We start from the raw sequence: 25920 nt of genomic DNA, 5'->3' as shown, positions 1-25920 counted from the left end.
TGTCATTGAACAGGAAGCAGAGTCTGATACCAAACAAGAGGGCACGCTCACATTTGAGAACTCAGAGGTTTTCTCTACATCATTCTGTGTGCAACTTCAAAAGCACAATTGGAAACCAGCAATACTGAGGCTCAAAACCAACTCTGACCTCCTTATGCTCAAATGCTCCTGCAATAAAGAAGTCTGAAAAGTCCTTCCTAAAAATCCACCATCTTTCACTACCCTCTCAACTGTTTACAGCCTTTCTATCAGTTCCCTATCCAATAATTTTCTCTTCTTTCAGGCATGCAAATGCAGTTCATACAGTCCTGGCAAGCCATGGGCACAAATACATAGCAAGGATTGTGACTCTTTCCCTGCTTGTTGCATCTCTTCTGCTTGTGGTGATTTGGAACACAATGGAAGTCAGCGCTGCCAGCAGAGACATTCTTGGGAAATGGGAATGGAAGAAATTACCCACTTAACACAGCAGAGACCATTTTGCTAAACTGAAGTACAAACCAACAGGGTTTTCGTGAACAGGACCTGAATCAGGTTAACACAGTTCTCCTCTTTTAGAAAGGGATTTTCAAAACATGTTCCTAAATGTTGGCATCTGAATAAAAAATTATCAGAAGCAAACATATTTATAGTTTGTAGCAAACTGCTAATCATTAGCTGAAATTCACCAAGTCCCAATCCAGTAAAAATGGTGCAGTGTATGATGTCTGGAATTATTTGAGAACAGCTTTCCATTTGCCTGTTTCAAAGTTCATTCTACAAAGGTACCAGTGGAAAGAAGTTGACAGAATTTGCTCTTTAGATCACATGTGCTCTATGGACTGCTTTCTGCAGGCCTATTGAGAGACAGAAGGCCAGATTTATTATCCTGGTTTCCATGTGATAGCTTGTTTTAAGAGATAGCCAGAAGTGTGACAATAATGCAGTATGTTAATACTTCCTATGAAAGAAATTAATGGATGCAAAATTCAGAATTTGCAAATAATTAAAAAAAAATAGGAAGATATTTCACCATAGGTGGAAAAGAAAAAGAAAAATGAGAATTAATAAAAATGATACTGAATAAAAAACTCTTTACTATGAGGTAATGCACAGTAGGAAGTTCTCTGAGAATCGGCTTGTAGCATTTTAGGTACACAAGAAATTGAACAGTTAAAGCAAAACAAAGAACATAAATGATAGCTCAGAGCTTTATTTATCCAATCAGCAACTTTAGACTGTGATTAATCTACTAGACTTGCTTAAAAATTTCATAACTATTGCTACTCTTTGAGTAATCCATAGAGAATAAGCTTTTGCACTTACCTTCTTTTAGACAGAATAGCAGGATTAGCTTTTACTTTTCTGATGAATAAGGCCCAAAAGTGTCCCAGCTAAATAAAATCCTGGCAGCATTGCACAATCATCAATATTCATCTGCCTGCTATTTCAAGTAAGCTCACAAAATGGTTAGTTAAAAACATAAAAAAATCACCTGCAGAGCAATCGTGGTGTTCTTCGCAGGATATTTCCCCACCAGTCCTTGTTCTTTGCGTTTCTTGAATTTCCTAAAGTAGTCCTGTATCAGGAAGGTGGCATAGAACTTCCCCACGGTTACCTCATCATCTAAATGAACAGACCAGACAGATCTCTCCCAAGTCAGCACATTTATCAATAGCCTGTACACTCACATCTGATTTGGGGGGAAAATATGATGGGTGCAACAGGTACTATGCTTCCAGCTTACAACAGTGGAGCCTGTAAAGGGCCCAAAAGCAATGTTTCAGCAAGCAGGTTTGGTTCAGTCAGTTAAGTGAACTCATCCTGATAAAAGAGAAAATACAGTACTTGACCAAGACTCATGTATTTCTAAGTTTCTACCAAAACCACAAACAGGTTTGTATATACATGGAAGCTGAAGTAGTGGCTTTAGTTACTTGGAGTAAATAGATTAAATAAAACCTACTATGCCTCACATACACTGGTGTTCATAAGAGTGACTCTGCCTTTTTTTGTCACTGCTGAACCAAATTTGCTTGTCAGTGTATGTCTTGTGTCAGCTCTGTAATGCTGAAAGGAACGAAAATAACTTCCATCAGTGAGTTTAGTACAATTCAGATGACAGGCAAACAGCCAGGGCAGTAAAATGTAGCATTTTTACAGAGTCACTGTTGTGAACAAAATCCAAATTTGAAAGTTCCCAAAGGCAGGTGCCTTGTGAGGATTCCAAAATGACCTGGTTCATAGCAGGTTAAGAATGGATGGGCCCTTTTATGAATGCATTGAATCATTCAGCTGGGCAAGTTTGATCTCTTAGTGACTAATGCTTGCCAGAAAACTAGAAATAGTTTTCTATTCAAAAACATTGCTTTTGTTGTCACACACTTTTTTCCCCTAGAGTTATCTGACGTGAAGTTCCATTTCCCTTCCTGCTGTACTGTTCCATCTCCCCATATTTTTCAGTATCCAGAGGTAGATTTTGGCAAGAGGATTTCTGGCTCCTGTTGCACATAAAGAGGGGCCAGTGTGGTTTAGGCATCAGCTGTTATTCTGTCCAGTCATGACTTGACTGAGCATGAAAATCTAACAAGCCCAGACACATTTTAACACACCTCTGTTAGAAATTATGGGCTTTTTTAAACATTTGATTAAAATAGAGTGCCCATGTATCTTATCAATAATATGCACAAATGTATCTCACTAAGGAGAGTATTTGTAGCACTATTTTTACCTGTAATGACTGGTTTTTATAATTTAAATTGACTTTCTTCTTTTAGTGACTTGCTGTCATCAAGGAGAGGAGGGTAGGGAATCCATTCCATGGACAATACTTTTTAAATCCATTTTTACCTCTTGGATAAAATTTATCTCAAAATGAAACCTCTACCATACAAAATCAGCTCCTCTCATTATAATGTCTGAAGTGGGCTGTGTGCATGTGAGAAAGTGAAATAGGCTTTAACTGCAGTGAAAATGCACCCAGAATGTCTTGTCTCAGCAGTTTGTCTTTAAATATATCAAAACAAAAATAGTTACAATTTCTTCAAAAGATACTGGTTGGGAGACCAGTCTGCTGCAGGAAATATTTTAGCATATTAAAGAGCCTGCTCTGCCAAACTCTGACAACTCCTCAAGGGTCAGAGCCCCCCAGTTCCTGCTAGGAAAGGAGGAACTAGCAGGAAACATCAGGAACAGCTCACAAGAAATGCTCACCACCCTATGGATTCCATCTCAGCAATAAAAAGCTTTCTAATTGACTCCATGAATCTCATTAATAAACTTTTTGTGAACATTTGCTTTGATGTTCACCTGTAATCTTCTTTTGCAGCTCTTCAGGAGGCTAATGGTGCATTGTACTAGGACGAGATCTCTTACACAGCACGTAACATAAACTTGCCTTCCCTAGTTCAGATCTGCAGCGTAGCTCTGGTTTAACTTCCCAGATAAGCCTTTCCCCATCCTTCAAACTATTTCATTTCAAGTATTTGAACAGAACTCATAAGGAAGCGAGTTAGCAAATGGCTCCCAGAAAGAACAAGCACACAGAAGTGACAGACTCATAACAAACACTGCTATGGGTTGCACTCAGAGCATGTCTCACGTCAGGCTATGACACTGCACCACCACTGACTGTGCCTGGGATGACAACACCTGTGAAACAGCAGGATGCAGAAACAAAGGGCCCTTATTGACCACTCTGGACGTGCACCAGTTTTTCATCAGCACATCAGAGAAATGCACCGCCAGTTTGCTGGGCTGTGCGTGCCCGAGTCTGTGTCCCCGCGGTGCTTGCGTACGTCACAGGCACAGCCAGGCCTTCTGCAGACACGAGCACACAGGAACCGATGCCTGGCCAAGGGGAGCCAGCCTTGACTCTGTTTTCTGAGTAACACACATATAGCCAGGTATAGACAGGTAGAGGAAGGCAGCTAAGCATAACTGACCACAGAACAGACAAATTGCTAATTACAATTAGTGACGGCAATAGGAATCGTTTTGAAAGGAAGCTCTTGGAAGAGGCAAAAAATACTAGGCAGGATTAAATGAATTTTCAGATTTTCAGGTGGAGACTGTGAAGCTTAGAGAATACAGGTGAGTCCTTAGTGAGTTTTAGGTATTTCTCTTACTCTCTAATCTCATTCATTCATTAGACATTTGACTGGCATTCTATGTTTTTGCAAAGCAGTTTCACCTTTCTGTACTGAAAACATGTTGCTAACTATTAACAGTCTCACTGAGTTATAATAAGTTATTTAATCAGTACCAAGAATTAATTGTTTATCTCTAGTGGATCTATTTATAGTCCAATGGGGGAAAAAAAACCCTTGCTATACTGATTATTTTAATTCTGCTCTGCAAATAAGTGTTCTGGAGACAAAGCCATGACACACAGAGGACCCAGCATTCAGTAATATCAGCAGAATACTGCAGCAAACTACTATAAACTGCACCTCTCAATAATTTCAAGTGCAAATGATTTTAACATATTGAATTTGAATTTTTTGTTGACTTATATTGAAGAGAATTTTCCCTCTCTTGGGAAGTTGTTATTATCAGCTGTCACTGGTGTTAATTCCTAGACAATTTTCCATTGAATATTAAACATCAAAACTAATTTCTATTGTACACTAAGCTATTTCACACTCCTATGGCATAAGAATGTAAACTAGCTGTATTTCTCTTTTTTTCTAGGTGATTTACAATATTTTCAATTTTCAGGTAAATCATAACAAGGTCCAAAGAGGAACAAAGTAAACTGGAATTGAAAATTCATAAATCTGCAGGACTTCCCAACACATTCCCATTATACTATATGCCAAAGGCATCCTATTTCCTATCAATTGAGCACATCCAGGTTTTCAGCCTTCCAGCTACACTGAAGAGCTACATTTGCAGAATAAACATTAGCAATGAATTTTAGTATAGCTGAAAATAAATACACAGCTTATACTCAGCAATGAAATGAAGCTGAAGTTAAGAGTGAATTACTATGTGAGATTAGTTCTAGGAATGTAATCTGTACAGGTTCTTTGTCAGATTGATTTAGGCAGGCAGAGCTCACTATTCTGAAGCATGCGTGTCTATTTCAATAAAAATGTAGGGGAATAAAGTTGGCAAGAGGCAACACTAATTCCATGCCACCACCCTAAAACAGAATTGCTTCAGAATATTCGGAAAGACTCATAGTTGAAAGGAACAGAGGCTGCAGAAAAAGCTCAAGCACATAGTTACAACAATAACAAAGCGATTCATCTATGCCATGCAAGCATTTAGGTGTAAGGCTAAAAACAACAGAGTAGAACACAAAAGTTGTTTTAAATGTGCAGTATCAGTTCCCCTTTGGAAAGCCAATTTAGCCAGATTTTTGGCTTCATCCCCACTGTTATCCAGCAGCAAGTGGCTCCTCCAGCCATAGAGGTGCTGCTGCTGCTCCTGGTGATGCCAAGAGCAGGCAGTGCTCCTCCTCCTCCTCCTCCTGGCACTGAGCATCCCCTTCCAGGGCCAGGGGCTGGAGTCTGAGCAGTCCTGGGACCTGCCATAATGCTCTGAAGGTACAATAAACTACAGGGAACACCAGGGGATTACCATGGATCTGAGGATTGGATGTCTGGGTAAATATACCCTGGGCATGAGTGACAGCAAGACAGATCCTGCACCTTTAAAACTTTAAAAAGCAAGTAGAAAACAGTCACCTAAACCTATACTACAGCATAGTAATAAAAATGTATATATTGAAAAAGGCTAAATATATATATCAGAATATATATATTTACAAAGAGAGATATTGACATGTCATTTTAAGGCACGTAAGACCATTTAATAAATGTGCCTTGTAGTTCTTACAAATGTTTGGTGTCATTTCAATTCAGATATCACTTTAAATGGGCCACAGTCATATCTCAGTCTTATTGGCATAAATCTGAACCATTTCCATCATCTGTGCAATGGCTCTGGTTTAGATTAGTGTAACTGAGATAATCTAGCTTCTTGCTTTATTAATTTGGCAAGAAAAAATTTAAGCTGGCAATTATTTTTTCTCCTCCCAGAAGTATTCAACATATACAAGCAAATAAGCTATAATGTAGCATAGTACAAAACATGGTGTTTGCTCAATGCATTGAAATCAAGCTAGTTTATTTTGCTGAATGATTTGAAATCAAGACTATATTTGGGTCTAATAAGGTATTTTTTCAAGTAAGAAAATAAGCATAACATTTTTTTTTCCTCTCTCTCTCATTTTGATCTAAGTTTCACTTATCAGTCCTCTATGTACTGTCTACTGCAAAAGGATATAATTGTCTCAGTATTTAATTTGCTGTTGTTTGTTGTCCTTCAATCACATTATAATTGCAAAATTTAGCTGTTTTATTTCCTTGCTTCCTGACACTCTAGAAAGACCAACATGCACAGAGAACAGCACATGGCAGAGTTTATCAGACTGACCGCCAGCGGGAGGGACAACTTGGTCAAGTAATTTCATGCTTGTTTTCTTCCATATTTTCTTTATGACTGCTCTAAGTTCTTCATTGGCTTGCTCCAGGTTACCTGTGGCAAGGAAATGGCAAAAGAGAGGATGGCAAATATGGTTCAACCAGCTGCAGTGAATGATCCTTTGGATATTAATTAGCTGTATAAAAGTAGAGACTGTGATAGAGGTCCTTTGGGGCAAACCCACGCTATGTGATGTAGCAGACAATATCCCAACTAAAGGGAAAAAAGGGCATATGACAGCAAATTCCTTGTGCTTGCAAATCCAGCTCTGGAGCACTGCAGAAGTCAAAGGTGATTTCCAGACCTTGGCCTCACTCTGTCATTTCTTCTGCTTAAATTGTCCAGAAAGTGATGACTTTTTTTTTATGAGCTACTTCTTCCTTGATCCAAAGCTGAGCCTTTATTTACTTAATCACAGTAATTACTCAGTTGTACAGGCTTGAAAGTTCAAGCAACTGAGTACTGAGCAGTTTTTCACCACCTGCATTGCTCACACAACAATGCCCAAGAGGCTTTATTCTAGGTTTGTTATTACCAGCAGAACCCAAATTCTCCTGAGAGCAGCAAAAGAAACAGAAACAAAAGCAGTAAAAAATGGCCAAAAAAATTTGAAAAATGTGTAAAAATAGAAAGATTTTAAAACATCCCACTATCTTTAAAAACCTTTTCCTCTTTAATGCAAATGAGAGAAATCTATTCAACCCAGTCAGAACTGGCCTCAACCAGACTGGGAATGTTGCTTTCAAGTGCACAAAAGTTGCAGTTGTACCACTGTGGGATCCAAGGCACTGAGCTAAAAGGTAGGGAGGAAGGAGCACCTTGCTTGGGCAGGATGGGAAATTCATTCATTTCTTGCAGTAGAACTCCTACTATGCCAGTGCTGCACGTTTTTATCTGACCAGATGAAATCAGAATAATTTCTGAGGTGTCTTTGGCTCTGGCCTCACCATCCCTTTGCTTTCATTTTCTAGCAAATCATTCCTAGCAACAGTGAATACAATCCATGACCCAAAAGCAAACCAGATGCAGAGAGACCAAGGCAGTCCTACTCAGAACCAACAAAGAAATAAATTATAACTTTTCCTCATTGTGCTTTCAGACAAGGGCAGCAAAGGCTTTACAGTGAAAAGAGCCTTACCTTCTGTTTTTATCTTTAGAGCAGTCCTAACCAAAGCAAATAAAGTAGCATTGAACATGACGGTCCCATCACTGTTTAGTGGCATATTCATGGCTACTAACCTCTGAAAATGAGAAAAGGAAAACAAATTTTGATGCTGCCTTCTTTGAAAAATACTCCTGTAATGTTAATTTTTGAAAAGCTGATGTATTCAAAGAATAGTATTACTGAGAGGAATATAAATTATGTAAGTTCTTCAAAATAAAGTTGAGTTTTCCATCCTAGCAGTGTATAATACGGAGTAATTAAGAACAATAATGTTTCTTTTTGGTATTAATTTCATGCATGCTAATGCACAAGTTGAAACTGTACAAAAGATTTCCTGAGCTATTTAATGAGCTAACTTTCAAACACTGAGGCCCAGTTTCTGACTGAGTCACACTGTGCCATTACTAAGGACAAAAGCAGTTATTTGAGGGCAGGGACTCCAGCTACAGCTGTGTCCCAGGTCTCCCAGGGGTCCCTCATGCTCCATGAAGGGTCAGAGCACCAGCTGTGAATTGTCTCAGCCCATTCATTCCTCAGGTAACTCTTCAGTGATGGTGTGAGTCTCTTATGCCAGCTACACTGAACTGCTGTGAAAGGGGCTTTTCTCTTTGGGTCAGTCCATCCCTGCATCAGAGTCCTTCTAGAGCAGCATTGCTGTGACCCTGTCTGCCAAAAGGACACAATTTCACCTATCAAAATCTTTTCCTAATGTCTGACTTGAATTTTCTTCTATTCTAGTTTAAAAGCATTAATTAATGGATAATTGATGTTAGCCTAGGTAGAAGTTTGATAGAGGTTTGCTGTAAGTAAACCTTGTGACACTGAGTTTCAGCCAGAGGTTTACATGTCAACTTTACCTGTTTATAAAACAGATACACAAGGAATCCAAATGACAGTACTGTTGTAGTAATCCTTCAATTAACAGGTTTGATCTTATTCCCAACAAAATTGCTAAAAGCTCAATATCTGTAATTCTGAAGTCATCAAATAATGTAACAATCATTCGACTCCTTGGTATTGCTTTTCAACTTTTACATTAAAATGCCATTGATGCTCGTCAAACTTACACATTTGGCCTGACAGATTCTATAACATTTTAAACTCCCATTAATTTTCTGTCTTCTTGCTGCTACATATTGTCACATACTGTTATTCACTCCAGCCTGGTTTATCATCCTGCAGTCAGACAAAATCAGGTGAAACCCACCTTGCAGGCCACTCGGTGAGGGCACAACTTGCCAAAACCAAGTGGTGGCTGAATCCGTCTCAGCAATGTCACCACATCAAGGTGCTTTATCCTTCCCCTAGAACCAACACACATCAGTTAACAAACATCCACTCCCAAAAAATACACCCTGTTCTGCTTGTATTGTTTTTACCAAATAAATCATAGCAGAGAAATGATCTAACTTACTTCGCTTCAGGGTCATATTCTGACCATATTCTTTTGAATTCATCCAAATGGTGGGGGCCCAGAATAGACCAGTCACGTGTCAAATAATCAAAATTATCCATAATGACAGCCACAAATAAGTTTATAATCTAAAAAGAAATTAAAAGTAATTAAGAACAATGTTCCTTGATTATTTTGATTTTTTTGTCAATTCAATACACAGTAGCTTAAGAACTCAGGTAATCAAAAGTTTTTGGCAAATATCATCAAATATCACTGAAAATATTTGCATTTAACTAACTGGAAGTCTATCAAATAATGACATGACAGGAACATGGTTCTATTTTAGAGTACTCAATTTTTTGACCTAGGTTACAACACAGTTTTGTTTCTCTTCCTCAATTTACCAGATCCCACTACATCAAACTGGTGAATGGATCCAATACACACATTATGACACAATGTGTATCTCAGGAATAGGATTCAATTTGATGACAATACATTTTGTTAACACAGAAGGTGATACAGAGCAACAGAACATATGTTTACATCAGTTCACAGAATTTTGTTGGACCAGCTCTCCTTTTGCAAGGAGACAAATTACTGTGAATAGAACAAGTCAACCAGCTTATACCAGACACCTGCTATGAGGAAAAACCTATTTCAATGATTATTTCAGAGAAAATAACTCATTTCTGCCACAGATTAGGGTGAAAGGTTATTGTTCACTTCTCACATGCCACACATGAGGACATTTGTAGAAATGTACAAATCCAAATTCTGCTAACAAACAAAAAAACAGCATTAATACTCAGTCATGGGAATTGCAGCTCCATTATTAATGAATATTTAATGGTACCATTGAGAAATGCATGAAATACCAGCTATGAAAAGACTGCTAACTCAGCTTTCAAATGTACAGCAAACCACCCTGCACACATGTGCAGTCAGAAGAAAACCTCACGTGTGGGAATTTAGCACCATAAAATAGTTTGGGTTGGTAAGGACCTCTAAAGGTCATCTACACCAGTTCCCTGAAATAAGCAAGGACATCTTCAGCCAGATCAGGCTGTTCAGGGCTCTGTCCAACCTCACTTAGGATATTCCCAGGGATGGGGGTCATCTACCACCCCTCTGGGCAACCTGTGCCAGTGTTTCACCACTCTCGCTGTAAAAATGGTTCGAAAATATAGGATTTAACACTCTGTATGGAAAAACATAACATTGCCAAAATATTTTGGATATTGGATTTTCAGTCATTCTCTCAACTCACAACTCTTCATTCAGAAGAAAGCCAAAATGCCAAAGTTCATTGCTGCTAATAAGCACAAGCTCAACTCACCAAGAATGCACAGAGCATGTAAAAACTGATAAAATAAATGATGGCAAAATTGCTTCCACACGTGTATTCTTCCCCAGGATTATAATCGGATTCTGGGTCACAGCGCTTTCCAGGCAAACATGCCAACATGATTTCCTGCCAGGCTTCTCCAGTTGCACACCTTTATAACGCCACAAAGATAAATTCAGCATTATTTGATCAAGATGGATCCAAAATGTACTCATTTATTACATTCTGAGAAAACACTGGAAGGTGTACAAGCACAAATGTGAAGACAGACTATGAACATTTCAGAGCAGGAGCCAATTAAAGAAAAGTGCAGAGCAAGTTTCAGAACTGACAAGCATAATCTGACTTTGCAGACACATTTTATAAGGTAGACTAATGCACTTAGGCTTGCCTGTAAAAACTGTAACCCCAAACTGTGATTTACAAGTTAAATATTTATTGCAGTGGAGTTACTGTGTACAAAAGCAGTGTTGTGTATGAAAATCTGTCATAAAATTTCAGTGTACATATTTGTACAAGATGAGATTTCGGCTGTGGTTGAAGAAATGCCTGTCTCTAATTTATGCTATTGCTTTTTTTCACATTTGCATAAAGCCTGTCTCGAGTTAAGGTTTGCTCACCTGAAGAGAAGAAGCACAGCTTGGGGGAAAGTCTGAAAATTGTTGTTTCTGTTTATTTGATTGTTGTCCCTCATGGCCACTTTTCCAAATACCTACAATAAACCAGAATTTTGACTCTCATTCCAGTGACCTGAGCTGTCAGAGGCTGTAGGCTTTGCAATCTAAACTTCCTTCAGAATACATGAAATTTCATAAAAACACTTTAATTTTGCTTTAGATTTTTCATATAGTCATGTAAGTGCAGTAAATATATCACATATACAAGGAAATGAAAAAAAAAAAGCAGCACACCAAGTTCTTCTCTTGCACCTTTTGGAATTTCCTGATCAAGAAAATCAGAGCCAAATAAAAAAGCTCTGCCTTATACATAGCACCACTATCGAAGGAATGTTTCAACAAGCAACTTAAGAAACAAGTCTCAGACAAATCTGTGCTGTTGTCTAGTTCTGAAAAGAATTCTCTGATTACCTGCATTCCAATGACAGCATAGATGAAGAACAGCATGGCAATCAGAAGGGCAACGTAAGGCAGAGCCTAGAAAGGGACAGGTGAATTGTCTTTAAAAAATCTCACAACATCATTTCTATTTCCATTTGCAAAAGTCATTTCTCTGTTCCACACAGATTTTTTCCAAGGTTTTTCTTCCAATTATTACCTGTCACTTAATATTTGCTGCATGCAATACATACCAGCTTCATTGTATTTTAAATTACTTCTGCCAGAAATCCAGTGGGAAGATCATCTTTAGTGTTTTTAATTTTATTTTCAATACTGACAACACAAAGATACTTATTTCTATACAGTTACAGAGGTTCATTAACTTCACATTTATCAGTTTTCAGGAGCAAGGATTCAAGTATCTATTTCGCTTCTGAAATTGTTTTCTTGTAAAAGATGTGTTAAATTCTTCTTTTCTAGTCATCTAATAAAAATGTGTGGAAGCATGAGATCTATATATGTCAAAACTATCCCATCTCTTTTAAATATACCAAATACCTTTTCCTGAAGTACCACAGAAACCTCACAGTAACAACTAACATTAAATGACAAAGAACGTCCCTCAGACTCTCAGAAGTAATCAGTGAAATTAATTTTGTCATTAATATACAAATATATTTAAATATGTCATTATTGATAACATGAACTTAAATATTTTTGCATTCTACATGGTATTGCTTCATAAAATTTGGTGTATAAATGGTTTTAATTAAAAAGTAGATTTAAATAAATTGTGCTAACCTGAAATGACTTGATAAATGTCCAGAGTAATGTTCTGATTCCTTCTCCTCTGCTCAGCAGCTTCACCAACCTCATCACACGGAAGAGACGGAAAAAAGTGATGGAGATCCGAGCGCTGTCCTCAGAGTTCTGAAGAGCATCATGGAGAAGTCAAACCAAATACAAACTCAAACATGCAACACTTCCAGAAAAACAACATAAAGTGCAAAGGTGGAAGAGGTAAGATTTGGAAATGTATCTTGAGGGCCTGTTCACCTTGATAATCATGATATGAAAGGAAAAATTACATGCTGAAAACACAGGACCTGCAGAAATGCTTCACACACCACATGCATTTCCAAGTTTTCTGGTTTGTTAATAGGATCGCATTGGGTTTGTTTGTAATAGACTCCAATAGAACACTGACAATGAATGCAAACCACTGCATAACACCTTTGCAGTCAGACAGGAATGAAAAATACAGAAAAACTTGGTGGAAAAAAGACATGGTAAAAAGAATAAACTCAAGTATAGGTAAAACCACTGGGGTCACTTTACTGATCTTACCCCAGACTCATCAGTTGTGACTGTTTCAGTTGGCTTTGGCTTTAAGAAATTAAGAACATTAAATATTAAAATCAAATTAAAGATTAAAAAAAGTTAGTTTAACCATAAGCAAAATTAAGAACATTTTTAATTTCTAAAGGTAAATGAACATCTTTCAACTCAATATATGTCCTGAACAAAACATTAATTCCCTTATGAAATCATCTTCTTATGTTGGCTAACTCAGGCTAAAACACTTTTGTCTGACTCATAATAAAATCTGCTGGTATAAAACATGCTTAAAAGATTCAATGGAAAGTAAATACAAAATAAAATATTTGCTCCTAGGTAGGCCAAAGGAAAAAGTTAGCCATCAATTTTCACAGGTTGTATGAAATCATAGCAGGAAGCCCAGCTAAAACTCAGGAACAAAGCCTTGGAGCCAAACTAGCCTTTCAAGGTCCTTTTCTGCTCTGCCTTTTTTGAAGATTAATTACTCCATCACTGGAATCTAACCACAGACAAGTAATTGTGTTTTAGGACAACAATTGTCAGGAGCTCCCTTACAGCGAAGTTAATCTGTTGAGGTGATGAGCACTGAGAGTGCTCAGCAGGGACAGCTCCTGCCTCTGCCAAAGTGCCAGACAAACACTGCCAGCCCTGCAGGCTGACCCTGCCCCAGCAGTGCTCCTGAGGAGGCAACACTCAAACCCTCAGCACCCCTGAGCTAACAGCATCAGGCGTGGAGAAAGGCATCAGGACTTGATTGATGTTTTGGAATCACAGATCTGTGCAGCCCTCAGGAGCTACAGGGAGCAGAGAGGCACGCACGACTTCTGTTCACAGAGCCAAACCCTGTGTGCTGTGAGGAACATCTCACTTTTCTCCTTGATTCTCTGTCTGATTTTGAAGAAACTTTCCTGAGAGCCTAAATGGTCACACACTTTGCAGAGCAGGCAGTAAAGCTTAAAGGACCAATGTTCTGTGCTTGCTTGACAAACTTGCAGCAGCTTCTTCCAAAACTGGAGTGTCTTTAAAACATTTATAGCACTAGAAAAAATGGGATTCTGATGTTAGATCCCAGTGATGAGTCTTACCCTCTTGCCTAAAATATCCTCCTTTGAAAGGAGCACCTTTGAACAATTCCTGTCCTGCAGAGCAGCAGTGAACACGATGCCTCCCCAGAGCTGCTCCCAGCACACTGTGGTGCACACTCAGTGCCACACCTCACCTACTCAAATCTCACATACTGCTGCTACTCAAGATAAAACTTGAGGAGAAGGAAGGGAAAAGAATTGTTGAAAATATATTATGCGAATGTATGATGGTAAAGAAAAGCAGCAAGAGGTAGTACTTTTTAAAAATCAGATCATTGTTAAAATATTGTGTTCTCTATCGCTTTTTTTTCCAAAAAAAAAATAATATAAAGGCATCACTAGGGGGAAATGAGGTAAAAATAACAGTTTGCTCAACTATTTTCAAGTTATATATGGATACATTAATGCCCTGCAAGGATATCAATATATTCTGAAACAAAAAGTTTTTTCATTTTAGAAGGGATTATGACTAAATTTATGCATTAAATTGACCAAACCCCAGATCTCCTTATTAAACTTCAGCAAGCAGAGTATTTGTAAAATCAGCTGTAACATCTAAACTTTCTAAGAATTTATAAAAAACAGAAGGAAAATCTGGTTCTATGGGAAGACAACTGGTTCGTTAGAAATTCCCTGTATATTTCAGCAATTTAAATAAAATCAAAACATAATTAAGGAAAAATTCATTATCACAAACACCATAAATGTCAAAATATCACGGATCATGGAAGCAATCTTGCAAAGCTGCCTACCTAAACCAATCCCAAACCTGCACCAGTGCACACAGACCCACACTGACTTTTTAGCACAGAAAAAAATCCATTTAATCTAAAACTAAAGAAAGAAAGTTTAAATACACCTTCTGCAAATGAACCCTGAAATGTCATATTAATCTCTGGTGACTGACTCAGGTTAAGCTTGATACTCTCCTAAATAGTGACCAAATCACTTAATTTGCTTTGGTATTTTGTACGCTCAAAAACTGAGCATAGTATTTGACAGATAGAGATCAGATGAAATTACAGAATCATCACAAACTGACACTTGAAAAAATGAAATAAAATTTTGGGGTTGGCATTTGGGAATTTTTCCCACTATGTTTTATTGGGAGCAGCATGGGGCCCCAAATAAGTTAGCATCAGTATTAGGATGGCAATATATAATGGGACAGATAATACCAGAAAAAGGATACTTGGTCTTCCATATTTTTATTTAATCACATTTCCAAATTAAAAGAATAATGAGTTTGCATTATGACTTGGTTGTAAAAAAAAAAATTCTCTAAAGGAAAAGGCAGTAAAAAACAACGTTTTCTACATATAACTGTCTTAGTAATTACTTCATTCTCACTTTTACAAGTGCAGAAGTCAGATTACCCAATCTATGTATCAGTTCTACTGGAGCTGCTCCAGAATAATGATCCCTCATTTTACTTTTTGTCAGGAGGTCACTGAAGGTATTTGTGGTTGCACAGTGGTGTATGCCCAGGACTGCCCAGTGCACACTCCCCTCACACATCTCTTTCTCAGCTTCTTTGGACTAAGAGGTCCCATTTGCCTGTTTCTGATGGCTGATCTGTGCTGCTGGGGAGTGTTAGGATGTCATATGCAAGAGATTACAAATTATGGACACTGGAAAGTGCAGGCCAGTAATGAAAAATAAAAACACTTTGTTAACAAAAATCAAATTGTACAATAATGCCAAGGTGGAGATAAATTCTAGAAACAAAGTATGAACATGAACTCCCCATACAAGAGGAGTTTTTCCTACTGGAGCTGAAAATATTCATCACTGGGCAAGTGTTTTGGGTTCAATATTTTAGAGTGTATCTAATTTTTTACCCTCTTTGGCATTTGCATCCAATTATACAGCAGCTTAGTTTATTTTACTAATACCAATTTCACTTAAGCTAATGTAGTGATACACCACAAAAGAAAATATTATTCATACTTATTTATAAAGGAAATGCTCATCAGGGGGACAAAGTTAATGGTTATGTGTGTCCATCCAGCATGAATGTTCACATCTGGGAAACTGAGATAAAGATAAGACAATCTCCAGCAACAATAAAAGACAGACTGACAAAAACAGAGTGTCTGCTTCCTACAGATAAGGAAAAAGCAGGCACTACCCAAGAACACAACCTTGTTTGCAGCACCAGTGACACAGCGTGCACACACATGAGAAGGTGGCACATTTTGATTTTGCACATATAAGGAAATATTAGAATAGACTTGAGGCTTAGGGGTACAGGCTGAGCAGAGGGATGATATCTATTGACAAGAAGGTAAATAAAAATATTACCTGTGGCCAGACAATCTACTTCCAGCCTCCTGTTTCCCCTAATTTTCCACCAATCATTCCAATGCTACTTGGTCCCAAACACTTGGGACAGGCTGGTCACTATTAGGATTTTTTTGTCCCCCTAAAGCTGGGACTGTGTGATTCCTAAGATGACAGGTGTGCTTCTGTCTGCTAGAAGTCTGGTCATGGTCACAGCTGGAATAAATGGACAGCTTCTGCTTTCCCTGCTTGGCAGACAGACACACTGCAATGAGGGGAATGAGCACAGACACTGTCCTCATTGTTCTGCCTGTTCTGCCAGCCATGGACCAGTTACACTCAGGGCCCAGGTCAGCAAAGCACTTCATAACCAAGAAATCTTGAACCAATCCTTAAATACCTCAAATAGGCAGTAATATATGATGTTTCTTTTTTTACTTAATTGAAGTGCAACAGAACAGTTTTCTTCCTCAAACAATCCCAGTCCTCAATAAAAATAACCAACGATCAACCTAAATTTCTGACTCACTGATAAAAATGTTTGCAACCTGCTACAAATTTTGGTCAAGTACTAATGCTGCTTATGAAAAATGTAGCACACTTCCTAAACAGGAACTCCTTGTTACACTCCTCATGTTGCAACAAATGTTCAAAATAAACATCCTGCCTAAAAAGAACTTCAGTGTCAAAACTGTGAACAGTGTGAAACAGATTGGATCATGCATTGGAAGCAAACTCTGTGCTTAAACAAAAAATAAACATGATGAAAACCAGTGATGTTAGTAAATGGTGTTGGTCAAAAGCTTCTTTTTTACATATCATGCCAAAGGGTCCAAGAGTATGAACAAATGACACATGATGATAATGTCCTCATCACCATAAATAAAGGAACATCTGAATGACAAACACATTTGATGACTATACCATATATAGCAAAACATTCAGGTTGCCAAAATATCTCCAAAAATGTGTGCTGTGCGTCCATGTGCATAAACACACACGATTTGTTCAGAGAATAGTTACTGCAATTCAGATGTGAGCAAGAAATTTTCTCCATAGTCTTATCAGTGCCCTCTATATTCCCTGTTCAACATGAACCAAGTGCCCATAGATATCAACTAATTAAAATTTTAAGTCAATGTGAGAAACCCTCTGAAAAATTTTTCATAAGCGCTTCTTCCCCTATAAAATATGTATTTATGCTCTAAATTCACATAATTGATATGTTGGTATTATAGGTGTCGTGGTTTTAAACCAGTAACTAAAGAAGGATAACTAATAACTATTCTGTTGTGCAATAATGTCAATAAATTATTTCATCATTAACACAATGGAAGCAGCTCAGAAATTTATCTCTGGCTCCAAATTAGATATTGCAACACTTTAGAGATTTGATGTTGCACTGAGACTTCTCACTAACGAAGGCAAAGCTGTATGAGAATGCAGTTTTCTGACCTACCCTTAAGCCTAAAGAGAGATGTTTGCAAAACTTTACAAAATATAACAGTAGTCAAAAATACAAATTACTGGCACCAACATCTAAATTCTAACATATGATAGGGGTGCATAAAATGGTACTCAAACTGAATTGGACTCTTCTTGTTCAAAGCTGAATCCAGAATCTCTTACAGGAGGCAGGCACGAGGCTTTACTCCACTCCTCCACACAAGCACAAGATCAAGATTCAAGACAGATGGGTTTCCCTGAGGGGTGCAGGAGGAAGACATAAATGCTGTTCCTTTAAGCCCTATTTCAACAGAAAACCTGAAGATTTTTTTAAATGTCAGGAATAAAATCAGTCCCATAGAGGTGGCATTAATAATTTACATAAAATATGAGGAAAGGGAACTCTCCACTATTTTTCTCAGTGTTTTGGCAGCACATGAATGGTAAAAGAAACTTAAATAAAAAATGTGAATTAAAACCTTCACAACCATTACAACCAGCAACAATGTGATCATGCTTCTAAGTCATTCAATGTTGGTCATCCAAATGGCTTCTGAGCTGTCAAGTAAGATCATTCCTATACAGTCAGGCCAGATTGTATGTTATTTCCTTTTAACAACTTATTTATTCAGATTTTATTTCCAATTTATTTATCTGTCATTCTCATAAGTTATATATGTCCCTCTCCCAGACTGGACTGGCTACACTTTGAGTCTGCCAATCATTACTCTGCTTTTTTTGTTGAAAAAGAACCATTTCTATGACCACACAAGATCTTGCATGTCATGTGAAAGTTTCTGAAAACAAAAGGCCACAGAACCCAGAAGTAATTGTATAGGTTTTAGTAGTGGTTTTAATTATTTTTTTTATTGCTATACCACATGTATATTTACTTATATATACTTGCCTCTAATAATTTCTAAAAATAAAATGAACATGAAAACCAATTAGGTTCATAAAAGAAGGAGGTTGAAGGGAGGGATATTAAATGACAGAGTAAATTAAAAAGATAATCACAGAAAATTTTTTATTTCCAAAATATATGTTGCTCTGAGGTGGTTCATTTCTGGAGTTGGTCACTGATCCAGTTCTTGAGAATGCTGAGCAATCCTGTAAATTGCTAAATACATTAAAGACTGACTTCCACAGACCCCAAAAATATTCAAACCACAGTAAATTTCTTGTATTATGTGAGAATGGGAGCTTACTGGATCAGAAGACTCAGCCTCAGGGAAGCATATATATTCTTATAAAATGTTAGAAAAATTAACAGCAAAATAAAAGAGATTACATTTAATTTCCAATCTCACTGGCCTTTGCACTGGATCTAAGCATCCCCAGCTGCTCTGTCAGAATGATGCTGAGCTGTTTCCACAGCTTGGGGCAATCACATCTGTAATCCTATAGGAATGTTTAGTTCACACTGAGGACATGAAATATTCACACCCACATCTCCTTTGCACTGTTCAATCAAGATGGTTGTGTCCCTGCAATTAGGACTGCAACAACACCCGATTTTCTCTCAGTGCAGGTGATTTACCCTGCTCCAAATCAGCCCTCAAACAAGGCTGAGCTTCCTCAGCTCAGGCAGTTTCTATAGTGGGAATTTACAGGTGCTATTTCATCATGCTTGAAATCCCATTGGAAGCAAGGTCCTGTTAGCATCTCAGCAGAGATGTAGATTTCCCAGGATCACTGCCACTGTTAACAAATACAGGTGGAATGGCATGATTCAGAATGCTGAAAAAAGATTCTGAAATACTGGATTTGGATGACAGAAATTTACACTAAACTAATCTAACACTAAACTAGGAATAGTTCAGTAGAATCAAAACAGTAAAAGTAAAAATCTATGAAATTTCCCTGGACACTCTGCAACATTAAATGTTTCATGTTGGAAATGGGAAATCAAGGCCAGAAATATACTGAAACCATAATACATTCTTGACTTGCACAAACAAAGCACAGAAAAGTGGCAAGACCAGAAACAGACAATGCTTAGTACACAAAGAGTCTGCTGTGTAAAACGAGAAGAAATCAAAGATGAGCATTTTTTCTCTTGTGAGAGTAACACGAAAATTAAGAAATGGCAGAGCTGGTAGTTGACTGTGGTGTGTATTTATCTTGGAGATCATTACTTGGTCTCCAGAATATTTTCAAGACCACTGTGAGAATTGCTAAATCCCAGTGTTCCTCACAGCTCAGCAGTGACCAGTTACAAGTAGTGCTGCCCAATTCTCACTGCCCAAACACTGCTGAGAACAGACACATCTGCTTTGCTCATGGAAGTACCTCTGAGCTATCTTTTGATCTCTTTACAATCTTTTGCAGTTATGAGGGAAAGATATTCTAAATGACTGGTCTTTTTACTCTACTCAAATATTCTGCTCACCTACACCAGTACTACTGTGAATGGAAATCGTGGACAAATTGCAAATACTTGAGCTCTAAGCCTAAGTGCAAAACTCTTCGGGGGGAAACCCCTAAACTAAACAAAACAAAGGAAAAAAAACAGTCAAAAATTAATCAAAGGCAGCTTTTAAAAGATGTGCTCCATGAAGAATAATTATATTTAAAGAAAAGTCTAAAGAGGACACTGCAGCTCTGGGCTGCCTGACCCTCCCTGTCAGCTCAAGGTCCTTCAGTTCACAGAAAGATCCATCCCCACAGAACTGAGAAAAATCAGTCTGAAATCTAAAGGTCAGGATTAAGTTCTTCTGCTCCCATGTTCTCTCATTGCTCCTCCATTTTCTTTCCAGGAATTTAGTCAGTCATGAGACTGTCACAGTTTAACACAAGACCAGGAAGCAATTTCAGGGTGAATCTGTTGCCCAAACACCTATTATGTGCAATGGCCATCAGACAAAATTCTGGGAAAGATGGAGTTTTCCAAGTACTTTAAGAGTAATTCAAACTTCCAAACACTTACTGCAGGATATAAAACACAAAAGGACTGGGGAAAAATAAACATTCTATTTTTCACAGCATGGAAAGCCTTTCTATGTGCCCTTCTTCTGCTACCTCCTGAGATATGAATGCCAGCACCCCTCCCAACCCAAACCTCTGACAAAAAAAGAAATCATCGTCTGTTAAACCAAGCCACTAAAAACTTACAGAATCTCCAATTATCTTGGTCAAGTTACCTACAAAAAGCAATGGTCTTCAAGCAAGATAGCAACATAAGCTTAACTCCCTTTTTTTAAATATTTTCTGTGCATATATAGAAAAACAATTTTTATTGTCTCATTGTGCTGTGTGCATGTGCAACTATACAAGTATATAAATAAATAACAGCAGCTTGTACAAACATCTGTATCAGTGTTTTGCTCTTTGATTCCAGGATTAAACATGCTTTTCTAAAAAAGGACTTTTTTGGGATTAAGTTTACATTTTCTGTATTTCTTGATGACAGCAATTTAGTGCATGAACAGTTGCTACTTACATTAACTTCTGTTATAGCAATATCAACGACGCTACCAACAACAATTAAGGCATCAAAAGTGTTCCATGCATCAGTGAAATAGTGCTGTTAGGACAAGCATTCAGCAGAAAGAGAGCAAGAGAAAAACACAAACAGAGAAAGAGAAGAAAAGGACAGTGTTATAACACAGAAACACTCTAGGCTTCTCTGATGTACCACTATACAATCTAAACTTTCCCTTTCATAGCTAAAAAAAATTGGTAGAAAAAAAAGGCTATTTATTTCCCATATCAACATAATTGACCTATGACTGGTCTGTACTCAAAACTTTAGAAACATCAGATCAAAATCTGTGACTTGTCCAGATGATGGAAATAGTGGGGAGACAGAGAAAGAGAAGTAGGGACTGGGGAAAGTAAGCTGGGATATACTCACATCAGCTTCACTGAGAACGACGTCTACTATGCTGCCAATAACGATGAGGGAGTCAAACGTATTCCAGGCATCACTAAAATAGCCCTGAACAGAGCAGGCAGGGTGCAAACGTTTGTGATTACACATGAAATGTCAAATATTTGCATACTTCTGTTTAGTTTTGCATAAACAGAAATTAGTTAAACAAAACCTGTGGTCTAATGAGAAAACAAAACAAAACCAAACAATATTGCCTACTGAAGGAAAAGCAACATATATGTGCATGTGTGTGTATATATATAATTATATATATACATGTACAGACACACACACAGACACACACACACTCTACACATGCAGAACACACCATCAGATAAGCACGATGTTGGCAAGCAAGCCATCATCCAAAATTGGTTTTGGGCTTCTAGCAAGGCTGAAAAATTCTTACCTATATACCCTAATGAGGACAAAACCCTTTTGCTGTAATTCTGCAAAACCAAGCCAATTGAAATTGAATCCTTACCATCAAGGATTTTGTGATAGTCTTATCTAAGTGATTGATAAAAATATTCAAAGGGTCAAGTCTTATCACTGACTAAACATGCACAGTTATTAATGTGAAACTGTGCATAGAGATTAGAGAACTGATTTAATCTTCTATTCATAAACTAGGTCTAATATGGGAACTCATTCTACACTTGCAGTCAGAGGCTGATTCTGTAGCCAGTGAACCACAGCAACCTGAACAATTTCTTAAAGCTTTTGGTTGGTGCAGCCAGTCCAGTGTCTGAAAACTCATTTTCATCAATTGCTTCATCAGCCTTCTGACATTTTACATCTTTAAATATATTCCCCACGTGTGTGTGGGACACGGCTGCAAAGGGTTACAAATGGCTATCATGCAATTAACTGTGGGCATAAAAACTGCATGTTTGAGCAAAGAGGTACTTCAGAAGAGTCCTCCAGGTAGGTTCCAGTGTGGAACAAATCAAGATGTATTACAATTGTTAAGATGACTATGGAGACCAGAGTTTTCTGCAATATGTGGCTTTTTTCCTAGTTATTACAGAAATCCAGAACTGCAAAAACTCCTGAACTTTCCCCTTATCTCATTCAGATGTATTAAACTATCATTCCACCACGACTAAGGAATGTGCATTACATGAGAGAAGCTGAAATTACATTTTTTACATGCACATTTCTTGGTAATTAATTTTAAAATACTAACTTTTCAGCCACTATTGAAGCTCTAAAATAATACATTTAGCAAGAAGTTTAAAATTACAAATGTGCTAATCTAAGCTTGTATCTAGTTACACTTTTTATTACACTGTTTGCTCTAAATAGAGTGTTTTAGCTGAGTAGTTTAAATTATTACATGAGTTGTTAGCAGAGAAAAGCAAAATCCTTTCCAAAACTGATTTTAGAATTGGACTGATACTTTTCTCAAGATTTTAAACTGTTAGAATTTCTAGTAATCTCACAGTTTAAAGTAATGCACCTGAGTGCATTAATATTTGAAAAAAGGATTATTTTGAGTTCAAATTTGCTCTTGGAGACTGTGAGAGAGCTGCTATAGTAGACAACAGCTCTACATTTCATTCTTGGAGAGGAAGCAGGGTCAGGAAAGGCTCATTATGTTTCTAATGCTGCTCTTTTAAACACAAATTGCTACAATCATTCCTTTGTCTAAGGAAGGGACTGTAAGAGGAAAATGATCAGATTATTGTTATCTCTACAGCCCTTTGCACTACTCTGGCTCCTTGGGGTTAACCATCAATTCCAGTCTTGGGGCAAAAGCCAGCACTCGTGGATTTGGCCTCCTGAGGAAATGCCTCCACTCCAAAGAGCTCTTGCACAATTCCCTACTGCTCCCTCCTTACTCATCCTGCTCATGGGAACGAGCCATTCCCAAAGCCCTACTAAGAGTCACACTGAACCTCCCCAACAATACTGAAATGTATAATCCTAGTGAGATTAGCAGCTGCCAGCCAAAGAAAGGGAGCTGATCTCATCAAATTCTTCCTGATCATTCATATTCCTTATTTCTAAGTATCTTCCTTGATTTTAGAATACCAATATTTTTCTCGATATGTACACAAAATAAGAGACTATTGGCAAACAGCAAACACATAATCAGCACAATCCTGAGCTGTGCTATCCATCTTCCTCTACAGTGAGAACCAAAAAAGGTCCTCCAAATAAAGGATAATTTCAGCTACAGAAGAAATTAGTTTACTAGACATGCTACAGGATAAAGCACTGAAATAAAAAAAAAAAAATCACATTTTGGCTCAATACAGCTAAAACACTTTACAGCTAAAATAATTTACACATTTATTTATTTATTTTATGAAACCTTTTCCATCAGTATAGACAAATATTGTTCAAACTAATATGAAAAGCAAAAGCATACAAATAAACAAAAAACTAAGAGAAAATAAAGATGGTTTTGGAAAAGGGAGGAATGGACAAGTCACAGCAAATAAACATCATGCAAATAAGTTGTTTTCACCACTGCAAGGACCCAAGATCAATTCACTTACTAGCCATCTTTCCTTTTTTCTTACAAAAATCTGATGTAAAACGACATGGAAAATCATTACAAGTTTAAGCAACAACTGGCTACCAGGAGGCTGTACATACAGAATGTGTGGATGGATTATTTTTGATTCCATAGCTGTATTTTGTTTCGAATGGCACTGAACCATGCTGAGTAACAGATTTTAGCAAATGTGAAGAAAAAGACCTGTTCTTTTAGCTTATATTATGAAAAATTTGCTCATTAAGGAATGTCAGAGGACAAAATCACAGATCCTGGGGAATATGTAGGCATAGAGAATTAGCAACAGAATATGTTTACATACATCTACCACATAAATATTTTATTTCTTTTAGTAATCTCTTGGAAAATTTAGGGCCTCATTCTCCAAAGCCTTGTGTGATCCAATCTCCCAGTCAAGTGTGCCAGACACCCAGCATCACCTTTACTATTGAGCACTTCTCCAGGTTTTATGTATTTCAGAGCTGGAAGGCAGTCTGCAGTGCCTTGGTTTTACACAACACAATATCACAGGAGGAGCAGCAATCATTTATAGTTGTCTTAAGTTTATATGACCAGCAATACCAAAAGATCACCGTTTTCACAGGACTTTTGTCAACATATTAAGGGGACACTGTCAAGCAGATGAGATAAAAACTAACAGGTTCTTATCTATTCTTATTTTTACAGAGTTAAATGGAGCTTTTATTTGATGCTTTGAACATCTCTGAAATAACTTTTTAAATGCACAGAATTAATAAATAAAACTTTATTCTGTCATACTAGCCTAAGAGACCCACCCACCAGTGACACAGACATAGAAGTAGTTACCAGTCTTCCCTCATGGACCCTAAAACAAAGCATTAAGTTTGGTTTCAGATTGTTCCTACTATTATTAAACCTTAATAGAAGCTAAATAAATTAATTGTTGTTTTTAACATGCATCTATTTTGAAATTTAGATTAAAGACGTTAAAATTCTGCTTAAGGCTGCTAGCTGATTTGTGATTATTAATGAACTACGTAATATGTGTTGCCAATAGGTTTTGTTAAAGAGAATTTGATAATTTAAAAGTTTACAATCTCCAAAGAATAACAGGAACAACCTTAAATATATTTTATTCCCTTCCTGCTAATTAATCTTTTCCAAAAGTCTGATTATTATCATGGTCTTTAAACCTTGTCCTGCTAATTAAGAAGTTTAAGGTGTTCTGCATCTATGGGGAACTTAAATTCAGGAAATGAGGCCTTTCCACTGGCAGTGTCTGCCCTTTAAACTCTCAGGGTTCAGATCCAGGGATGTCTCACAGTGAAAGCATCCAGTCAGATAGAAGCATGTTGCAACAGAATTAAAGCTCAAATTGTACAGAGTCTCAGAGACCAGTTTTAAGACATTGCATTTGCTAACGAGTAGGAAGCCCACAGTACAAATGGAGCACTGTGATTTGTACACTCATGATCAGACCACTGTGTTTGGCATTAGCTGCTATTTCTGACTACAGTCACAAGTGCATGGAGAACCATACAAGGATTCACAATCTTCTTTCAAAAAGCAGATGATAAAATGCAGCAAAGTCCTCTGTGCAAAACAAGGATATAGAACAGGAAATACAGATCAGGAAACACAACCAGCATACTCATGACACTGTGGTCCACACAGCTGAGCTATCTCCTCTGGGGCCTCATATTGTGTTATTTTTAATGTGAAACCCTTAGCATTTAAATAAGATAGCTGACACAAAAATACAAATAAATTCATTAGAAATGTACAAGGAACTGGACAGTGCAGAGCGAGACCACGGGAGAGTGGGTAAACATTCACCCCAAACTCCACAGTTCACATCTCAACACCAGATCTCAAGTGACGGATAATTTCTTCACTTCTGCAGGCAAATACGAGCTGGCTTTAAACCAAGTAGCTGTACAGCCAAGCTGAGTACTAAATGCAAGCTGA

The 25920-nt window shown here is 37.5% G+C and overlaps 1 protein-coding gene across 21 annotated transcripts in view; it reads right to left on the bottom strand.

The window, feature by feature from the left end:
• Nucleotides 1–25920, bottom strand: part of CACNA1D (calcium voltage-gated channel subunit alpha1 D) — a 168374-nt gene that overhangs the window by 20813 nt on the left and 121641 nt on the right. For 9 of the 21 annotated variants that reach the window (XM_015640922.1, XM_015640926.1, XM_015640930.1 and 6 more), the window contains 12 exons: nucleotides 21447–21530; nucleotides 21033–21116; nucleotides 12786–12824; nucleotides 12240–12368; nucleotides 11469–11534; nucleotides 11001–11092; nucleotides 10372–10531; nucleotides 9051–9178; nucleotides 8844–8940; nucleotides 7610–7712; nucleotides 6424–6525; nucleotides 1475–1605 (listed from right to left, as the gene is read on the bottom strand). In XM_015640922.1, coding sequence (XP_015496408.1) covers nucleotides 1475–1605; nucleotides 6424–6525; nucleotides 7610–7712; nucleotides 8844–8940; nucleotides 9051–9178; nucleotides 10372–10531; nucleotides 11001–11092; nucleotides 11469–11534; nucleotides 12240–12368; nucleotides 12786–12824; nucleotides 21033–21116; nucleotides 21447–21530 — 1215 coding nt within the window. The remainder of the gene's footprint in view (nucleotides 1–1474; nucleotides 1606–6423; nucleotides 6526–7609; nucleotides 7713–8843; nucleotides 8941–9050; nucleotides 9179–10371; nucleotides 10532–11000; nucleotides 11093–11468; nucleotides 11535–12239; nucleotides 12369–12785; nucleotides 12825–21032; nucleotides 21117–21446; nucleotides 21531–25920) is intronic. The other 12 variants (XM_015640943.1, XM_015640941.1, XM_015640927.1 and 9 more) reach the window with 3 other exon arrangements.

Source organism: Parus major, chromosome 12 (genome assembly GCF_001522545.3).
Source record: "Parus major isolate Abel chromosome 12, Parus_major1.1, whole genome shotgun sequence".
NCBI classification, from domain to species: Eukaryota; Metazoa; Chordata; class Aves; order Passeriformes; family Paridae; genus Parus; species Parus major.
The sequence above is the reverse complement of the archived record's forward strand: the minus strand, read 5'-3'. Positions and strand labels throughout refer to the sequence as shown.